We start from the raw sequence: 9,360 nt of genomic DNA on the forward strand, positions 1-9,360 counted from the left end.
ACTCCATTATACATATGTAATGCTGCACATATTTACCGCTCTGTTCTGCTGCCGAGAGCAGCGCGTCGGGAGGGAGCGGAGTGGGAAGCGCCGGGTGCCGCAGAGCCCTGACCCTGCTCTGCCTGATCCCCTTGGAACGGCTCCAGATGCACCAGAGCCCCGGGCTGCTGCCTGAGGATGAAGGGGTGGTGGGACCAGGCACTGGGGACCCAGTGCAGCCCAGTCCCTGTTCCCATGGGCCCAGCACCCACACACACCCAGAGGCGCCCTGAGGCTTTGCAAAGGGATGCAGGAAGGGTGGGCTCCTCACTAAGTGACCACAAACACCAAACACCAAGCTGTGGAGCTGCCACAGAGGGGGAAACCGGAGGGAAAAAAAAAAAAAAAAAAAAAAAGGCGAAATTATTTGCAACAAAATTATGTTTGTGTTGGCATGGGAATGTTTTGGCCACACAGCCCTTCCCACCATCTGGATTTACCTCTCACCAGAACAAAATGTTGTAGTTTTCCTGCAAATGACAGCTCCTGGAGGGTCTGGGAACCCCATGGTCTGCCATGGTATTTCTGGGAGCTCCTGTTGGGGGGGTCCTGGGACAAAGGACAGCTTCTCCTTCCAAACACAGCCCCAGGATTTAGGGCAGAGGCAAGGGAGAGGTTGTGCTTGGAGAGCACCTTGGGGTCACAGCAATTCACGGGGTGCAGTAAGGGGATGAGTATCCTGGATCCCTTTGTCCTCCAGGGAGTTTGGGAGTGTGCAGAGTTCCCATGGGAGCACTCTGTGGGGCCAGCACATGAGGCCAGGCATCAAGAGCTTCCAGCAGCCTGTGGAAGGGCACAGTGGCTGGACAGTCACCCCCAGCTCAGAGCTGCTCTATGTCCCTTCTGCAACAGCTTCCAGCTTTGCACAACCAACTTGGGGTGAGATGCAAGAGCCTGGGAACCATCCTGACCACCCTTCCTAGAAAATGTGGGGTGACTTTGACCTTTCCAGCCAGGGGGGAGGAGGACAAGCCCCTCTTCTCATTTTGCTCCTCTCTGGTGCTGGAGAAGAACCCGCCCATTCCAGCACACTCCTGCTTGCTGCCATTCCAGGCTACACTTGCCAAACAATGGCTCTGCTGGCAATGCTCTTTATTAAACAGCTCATGCCAGAAGCCCTTGCCAGGGCCCCACACTCAGGAGCAATGAGAACTCCCTAATTCAGGAGGTCCCCTTGTCTCTGTGGGGCATCTCTTCCAGCATGGGGATCATGCCCAGCAGTCAGTGCAACCCTGGTGCATCAATGGGGCTCACCCTGGGTCCAGACTGGGCCATGGAGAGTTGTCCTGGCAGACCCAGAGATGACCAGGTTGGAATGAATTGCCCCCACATCCTTCCCCAGCCCCGAGCCTCCCCCACCATCCCCACGCCCCCAGCCCACTCAGATCAGGGCAGGCTGGAGCCTGAGCCCTTCAGGGAGCTGCTCTGCAAAGCCCCATAACCATCGAGCTTCATCATCCCAGTGAGGCGGGCTGGCACGGAGAGGACGGAGCGGCGCGTGGCAAAGACGTGGCTGATCTCCACAAAGGTTTTGTTCTTGGTCTCGGGGATGACAAGGTAGACGTACAGGGCCACCAGCAGGCAGACTCCACAGAAAACCAGGTAGCAAAAGGCACCAGCTGACATCTGGGGACAAGAGCAGGATGAGGCAGAGAGCCAGGCAGTCCCAAACTGGGCATGGCACGAGGCAGTGTCCCCTCCCATCACCCTGCCCCGGGCTGGCTCTGTCCAGCACCGAGCTGAGCCAAGAGCACAGGCATCCCTGCCTTGGCACCCCATCCTGGGAGAGCAGCAGGGCTGTGCCCGCTCCCTCCATCACCAGAGCCCCTCTGAACTGGTACCTGCAAGAAGGGGAAGATGAAGCCAACGGTGAAGTTGCAGAGCCAGTTGAGAGAGCCCCCCACCATGTAGGCAGCCGGGCGGTGTGACTGCATGAAGAGCTCAGCTGTCACCAGCAAGGGGACACCAGCTGCAGAGGGAGGGGACAGATCAAGGCTATGGAGGACAGGGAGACTCAGGTACCTCTGGGTCAACAGGTTTTGCCCACCTCAGTCCTGTGGCCAAAGGCTGAAGCCCAGCAAGATTCATGGTTCAAACTGGTGGTACTGGGAGAGCTGGAGGAGACAGGGAGTGTGGTGGAACAGTGTCCTACCCTTGGTCTCCCTTGGGATTTATTTTGGGCGGGGGTGGAGGGATGATGTCCCCCTGACATACCACACTGGCACATTGCTGAGTGCTCAGGCCAGTTCCCCAGATTGCATGACTGGAAAGTTTCAGAATGAGTCAAAATAAAGGTGGAACATTTCATGTGGATCATTTTTTGATCACTCATTTTTGTTTTCCAAAAATGTTTCTAAATGCTGATATATTAAATGTCATAGAGATCACAGGCACAGAGAAACATCTTCCTGGCACCCTCCATAGTGCCCTTTCCAGACCCCCCTGATCAAACCAGTTTAGAAAACTTCCTTCTATCAATCAGCTTCTGTTGCCACTGTGGCTGATTCAGGGGGGAAAGAAGCAACCACTTTTCTGAGCATCAGAATCTCCTGCAGAACACAGAAATGCCATTTTCCAACCTGCTTTTCCCATGCAGAGTGAAAAAACCCAGAATATATGGAAGTGGTTTCCCAAACCAACTTGTAAGTGGTCTGAAAACTGGACACAGATTGTGGCTATTTCTTCTAGAAGGACTCAGCCTCTGCAGCCAAGTGTCACTGAGCCAGAACTCCTGGGTCCCACGACTGTCCCTGTATTGGGGGGCAGGATCTGAGGTCCAGAATACATTCCAAGACACACAGGAATCTAGCAAGGGATTGTTTTTGATATGGTGATATGCCTGGGATCCCAACTGCCTGAAACAGGCTGGCTGGACTTCTTTATAAATGCAGGGAAAAGATAAACCAAAAAACAAGTGTAAGAAGTGAGGGAGCAGTGGAGCCCCTGACGGACTCTTACTCACAGCTCACCCAGAACAGAGATATATATTTTTTTTGTTTTAAAACTCCTATTCATCATTGTTTGTGAACAATGAGCCATTAAAATCCTAATTAAAGATGTAATTACAGTGAATAAAGTCTGAGCTGAGGATGAATTATAGATCTGTTAAGAGCTCTGCTAATACATCAACTGGGTAAACCAGTCCAGGTTTCACTCCTGGCTGTTGGAGCCTGCACTCGACTAGGGGCAGGATGATTCTGCACTGTGACAGGAATGGTGACACCTCCACAGAGGTCTGGGGAAGGCTGCCAGGGCTTTCACGCTGCTTCCTCCTGGAGCATGGCCCAGGAGGAAGCAGAGGAGGAGGAGGTAGTGCCAAGGCTCAGGTCTTGTCACCTGCCTGCAAACCCTGCTGGTTTCCTGGAGCCCCATTCCCACCCCACTGCTCCCCGCTCCCGCAGCCCCAGACCCACCTGGTCCCATGCAGAAGCCAGCGATGATGCCGACCACGCAGACAACGCTGAGGTAGCGCATCCAGGGCAGGGCGGCCTGCGAGGGGACACGGGGCTGGGGAGGCTGCTGGGGCTGCCCTGAGCTTCACTCCCAGCATCCCTGGCACATTCCCCGGGCCTCAGGCCTGCCTTTGGCTTGGTGGTGGCTCTTGGGGACAGTGGGCACACAGGACACACTGATGAGATGCAGACAAGCAATGAGTGGTTTGGGGTAAAACTGGTGAGGGTCAGCCTCAGCCCAGCTCAGCAGCTCATGATGTTGCAGTGTCCCCAGAGCCACGGGAGCATCCTCAGGAAGCAGGCAGCAGGAGAAGGACCCTTCACCTGCCCTGGCATTTCACAGCTGCCTCCCTGGGAACAGCTATTTCTGAAAAAAAGCTACCAGAAGCAGCAGGAGTTTTCTCATATGGATTTGTGTTTTCTATTTTTGTTGCTGTTCTTGGTGCGAAATTTACCTTCTCTTTAACTTTGAAGGGAAAGCATGACTTGGAAGAGCCAGCTCACCTCTCATTTCCACGCATGCTCCTTCCTCCAGGATTCTACCTATCCCTCCACCACTGATAATGGCCCAGGGGGTGGCAGTGGCCAGGCCCTACCTGCAGCAGCAGGGAGATGGTGATGCCAGCCGAGCAGACACCCATGGCACAGAAGCCGGTGATGATGAGGGGCCGCCGGCCCACCCTCTCAATGGTGAAGCACTGCCAAGAGAGAACAGAGACTGACAGGGTGTTGGGGAGCTCCAAGGTGGATGGGACCACCCCTGAACCCCAGATCCAGCTGTAGATGGGAGGATGATCCTGGTGGCATCTGGGCATCAGGGGCAACCCCAGCTCAGAGTTCCAGGGTTGGGGTTTGGGCATGGAAAGTGCCAGGGGTGAGCATGCATGGGGCAGGAGATGGGTCCCACAGAGAGGGGTTAGGGTGCAGGGTTGGGGCTGGCTGGGGTGACCTGCAAGCCACATTGGTATCAGTGCCAGGTGGAGGTGATGGGGGTGTTTGTGGGGGAGTGGGCACAGCAGAGTGTGGGCAGGCAGCGCAGCAGCAGTGGGAGCAGGCAGGGTATTGACAGCAGAACAAATGCCTGTAATTTTATAACCAATCTCAGCATGTCCATCAGGAGCCATTTGTGGGGCTGCTCCCAAGCAATCTGGCTCTATGCTGGGAGACTGCTGGGGGGCTGGGACACCCCCATAGAAAGGGGAGGGGAGTAGGGGGTACCCTTCAGAGAGGCAGGGGACCCCACTCTGGACTGGGCTATGGGAACGGGGAACGGCCCCCCACTCGTTCCCTCTTTTCTGGGAGCAGCCACCCCCATCCATCTCTGTAACTGTCAGGGAGTGGATTTAGTGCCGGGTGGCTTGGGCTGGCCCTGGGTGACACTTGCAGATGGGACAAGGGCCATAAATCTGCCTGGCCCAGTGCTAACTCTCCAGCTAAATGAGGGCTGGCTGGGGAGGGGGCAGCGCTGCTAGCCTGGGGCCAGGCCAGTGCTTGGCTGGGGCGGGGGAGATGGGGACATGTGACTCTGCTAACAGAGGGACAATGAAAGCGAGAGCCAGAAGAAACTTCTAGTCCCCTCCATCATCTCCAACCTTCTCTTTGCCATCTCTACCCAACCTCCCTGCTACCCTAAAATTATCTCACCACTCATAGATGTGGCTCCTAAATTGAGCCTGTCTCATCCCATCTCCCATCCCCATTTTTGTCCCCCAGAAAAGGGGCTGTGTTGTGGCACAGATGATTATTTGGGGGTCTACTCTGTCCCCCCTGTTTGATGGTGCTGGGAGCTGGCAAGAGGGCTCTGGCATGGAGGAGCTGTGTCCATCTGTCTGTCCCTCACTCACCCCGATCAGCCCGGCAACAACCTCAATGGCGCCGGTGCCCACGGTGGTGTAGGGGATCTGGGACGTGGGGATCCCGGCGTTCTCGAAAATGGTGTTGGTGTAAAACCAGATCTGCCGAGGAGGGGACACAGCATGAGCTGGGGGATGGAGCCACGGAGCACTCGAGGAAATGCGCTGCCAGGTCTCAGCTCAGTGTCTGCACAGCCGTGTCCTGGGCGAGGACCGCGGGGCTTACGGCATCGATCCCTGAGAGCTGCATGCCGGCGCTCACCACCGCCACCGAGAGCGTCTGCCAGCGCACGGAGCGGTCCCGCAGCAGCTGCCAGACTGACACCATCTCCATGGAGGAGAGCGACCGCTGCTCCTCCTTCATCTCCTCGATCACATCCTGTACATCAGGTCTCCCCAGGAACCGGTGCAGCGCTGTGGGGAGAGTGGGGCCATGGATGCGTGTCCCCAGCACAGGATGGATGCTCACAGATATGGCACCAGGTAGGGGCTTGGCTCTACCCTGGCCCAGCCTCCCCAGCAGCCCCATATGGGAAATCCATCCATAGGAAATGGGGAGAAGCATCACACCACAGTGGTGGGTACCGTGGAAATGCTGTGGCACAACCAGGTGGGACAGAAGGGCTGAGCCAACAGGACTGCGGTGGGCTGTCAGGTATGGGTATGCAAGAATGCCATGAGGAAGCACCTTGGTCTTGGAAGACCTTGGAGAAGCACCCAGATCACCCAGCACCTTCCAGAGCCAGTCTGCCCAAGGATATCCCCTCACCTTTGGTGGCCCCACAGACGTCATTTCTCTCTATCAGCAGGTACCGAGGGCTCTCAGGGAAGCAGTGCAGCAGCAGGAGCTGGAGGGAGGCAGGAACAACCACCACTGACAGGAAAAGGGGCCAGAACCTGTCCTGAAAGGAGTTGAAATAGGATGTGTCAAGGGGAGGGCAGAGCAGCATCCAGCATGTGTGAGCTGGGGTATTGTGCTCACCTTGCCCAGCAGTTCTGGCAGGCCTAGGACCTGGGCAGAGAAAACCCCCAGGCAGATGAAGATGCTGGGCATGAGCCCCAGGAAGCCCCGCAGGTTCTTGGGAGCGATTTCTCCCACATAGAGGGGCACCACACTGAGACAGATACCTGGGGGGCACAGGAGGGACGGGGATGGCAGAGGCAGTGGGGAGAAGGGTACCTAGCCAGAGCCTAGGTCCATCTCCTTCCATGTCCAGCATCATACACAGTGGATTGGGCGTTGGAGGTGGCCCTGTCTGTACCAGAGAACCCCTCCACAGAGCCTGTGGGGAATACAAAGCCTTCTCCATCCCCTTAGGAATGGCTGTAGGGGACTGAGCCATGAGGAAGGGCTGTGCACAGCCCAGGACACCCACCTGAGTGGAGCCCCGTGATGGAGCGGCCGATGATCACCATCTCGGGGGATCCCAGCTCCCGGCTGAAGCCCATGAAGCTGCCGGCCAGGAGGACGAGGAGGGCGCTGCGGCTCAGAGCACCATTCCTGGCAGGCACAAGCAGCAGGGCAGCTCCTCCAGTCCCACCCCACCTCTGAAACCCCTGGCCCATGGTGTGCCACCCTTACCTGCCGTACCGCTCCACCAGCACCCCCACCAGCAGGGAGCCCACCAGCCCACCCAGGGCGAAGATGGAGACAGTCAGGGCATAGAGGAGGGTCAGGGGGGCAGAGCCCAGCCCGTGTCCGAACCGCTGGGACCACGTGGCGTTGTAGAAAACCTTTATGTGCTGCAGGGCAGAGACACACAGGCACCAGATTGTTGGCAGAAAGGGGAAGACAAGGGAAGACAGGATCTAGAGGGACAATATCATGGGTGTAACAGCATTAAAGGAGATGCAGGGCAGAACATGTTTGGGGATGACTGGGATGTGCTGGTCTGGTTGGTCAGCAAGTTTCAGCACCTGAGAGGACTAAGGATGACTTAGAGATACAAAGAGAGCCCTCAAGCTGAAACAGGGAGGTTGTAGCCAGCTTTCCAGGCCCTGCTTTCCCAAGGAGACCAGTTTGGAGTACATGAACATGGACTCTGATGTCCTTCCCATGCCATTCCTCTCTGGGTGACTGCTCAAGTAAAATGCCAGTGTTTTGATGTGGGGCTGCTGGACAGCTGTCCCTCCACCCTCCGGAGGAGGGATGCAGAGCCATTTTCCCTGCTCCCAGAGAGATTGCCCAACCCTTACCTCTGCTGGTGAGTTCACCACAGCGAGGTTGTAGCCATAGAGCATGGATGAGCCAAAGGATACCAAAAGGGTGACAGACAGCAGGGGGAAGGTGAGATGCTGGGAAAGAGGAGGAAGGATCAGCACAATCCTGGCTAGCAGAACCAGGAGCCAAGGTGTCATGAACTGCCCCTTTTCCAGCGGGGATGACCCTGGCCCAGAGCAAAGACCCCAGTGCAATGGAATCCTCTGTTCAGCACTGCTTCATGCCACTGCCCAGCACCCAGCCCAGCTGATCCAGCTTCCCCGTGGCTGGTCTTGTGGCTGTGATGTGAGTTTTTTTACTGTGGTGGTGACCCAGCCTGGCTAACCTGGGCACCCCTGCCCCCAGCTGGGAGGGGCAGCAGATGGAAAGGGGCAGGTGGAAAAAGGAGGGACATCCATCCCCTTACCTCAACAGAGCAGCTGAGTGAGGCTGCTGTGAGTGGCCCAACACCATTGAAATGTTCCCGTGGAAGGTCCCAGCGCACCCCAAAACACCACATGAACCCACCTCCTAAACCCCCACCCCCTCCAACACCTGCTGGGGGTCCTCACTGCGGGGAGCCGGTGGCTGCGGGGGAACAGCCACCCTGCAGCTCTGAGCCAGCCCAGCCCAGGATCGGGGTTGCATTCAGAGCAGCCCCAGCTGCAGGGACAGCCCTGGGCGCTGCAGTGAATGCCCGGAGCGATGAATGTCCCAGGAGAGAGGGGCTTGCAGGGTGCGGACATGGGACGAGCCTGCGTGCCCCAGGAGCAGCCCCGCTCCGCAGCCGCAGCCCGACCCTCCCCGCAGCGCCCCCCGCACGGTAGCCAGCAGCTCCCGGCTCACGCACAGCAAATCCCCCCTAATCCCACCAGGAATCCCAACCCGGGAAAAAAGGGAGGGGGATGTCAGGCCGAGGGGTGTCAGGCCAGGGGCTGGAGTGGGACAGGGACCCCGTAAGGCAGAGGGGAAGCAGGGCTGGGGCCCGCAGGAGCTCACCCCAGGGATGTCCCCGCTGGGCCGCGGGGTCCCGTTCCCGAGCGGCGGCGCCGGGCTGCAGGCGGAGCGCGGGGCGGGAGGAGAAGGAGAGGGGGAGGAAGGTAGTCCGGCGGCCCGGCTGGTCTCTCCCATTTTTAGATAGAAGGAGGAGGTGAGGGAAGGGAAGGCAGGGAAGGCAGGGCAGGGCAGGGCGGCCCGGGCGCCCCCGGGGCTCATTGGAGGCGCCTGAGCGGCCGGAGGAGGAGTCCGGGAGCCTCTCCCCTCGCCGCGGGCACTGCCCGGCCCGCTGAGGGGTCACGGCCCAGCCTGGGGGCAGCGGAACCACTGACGAGATGCTCTGCCACCTTCGAGAGCTCTCGCAAGTCCCCTCTAAACGGGAGTGACCCCGGGAACCGTAAGTGGGGCAACACCACTGCGCCATCCCCGAGGCAGCCCCACATCACCCCGATCACCTCTGGCCCCTCTCCCACCGTGGGGTGACGTGCCCCATCCCCTGCGCTCGGGAAGAGGCTGGCAGCCCACGGCCATGGCTCCAGGCAGCTGCCTCCCCCGGACACGGAGGGACACAGCCTTCAGCCCCAGAGAGGAGAGAATCCGCTCATGGCAGCTCAGAGGAATCCAATTTTGCTGCGGCCAGGAGCTGCCTCCCCTGCTGCTAATGAAGTGCCTTTAATTAGCAGCCTAATAGCAAGCTCTTAATTTGCTGAACAGCCAGTTGAAAGGATGGGGACCCCACTAAGCCACGACTGGCAACAACTCCAGGGGCTTAAAAGGGACAGGTCCCGACAGGCTGGCCCCACTCGGGATGGTCCCGCAG

At 58.2% G+C, this 9,360-nt stretch overlaps 1 protein-coding gene across 2 annotated transcripts; it reads right to left on the reverse strand.

Moving 5' to 3' along the window:
• Positions 1-1,116: 1,116 nt before the first annotated feature.
• Positions 1,117-8,760, reverse strand: LOC100223789 (solute carrier family 2, facilitated glucose transporter member 5-like). Of its 2 annotated transcripts, none has more exons than XM_030276279.4 (12): positions 8,544-8,760; positions 7,541-7,639; positions 6,927-7,087; positions 6,721-6,845; positions 6,327-6,472; positions 6,114-6,246; positions 5,571-5,758; positions 5,336-5,446; positions 4,088-4,189; positions 3,453-3,528; positions 1,881-2,008; positions 1,117-1,665 (listed from the first exon to the last, which is right to left on the reverse strand). In XM_030276279.4, the coding sequence occupies exons 1-12, from the start codon at positions 8,757-8,759 to the stop codon at positions 1,426-1,428; spliced, it is 1,725 nt and encodes a 574-aa protein (XP_030132139.4). In that variant the 5' UTR covers position 8,760; the 3' UTR covers positions 1,117-1,425. The 2 variants fall into 2 exon arrangements, with proteins under 2 accessions (XP_030132139.4, XP_041573023.2); XM_041717089.2 differs by having other exon boundaries at positions 1,282-1,665; positions 5,607-5,758; positions 8,544-8,732.
• Positions 8,761-9,360: the final 600 nt, after the last annotated feature.

The sequence above is a fragment of the Taeniopygia guttata genome, chromosome 6 (genome assembly GCF_048771995.1).
Source record: "Taeniopygia guttata chromosome 6, bTaeGut7.mat, whole genome shotgun sequence".
In the NCBI taxonomy this organism is placed as follows: Eukaryota; Metazoa; Chordata; class Aves; order Passeriformes; family Estrildidae; genus Taeniopygia; species Taeniopygia guttata.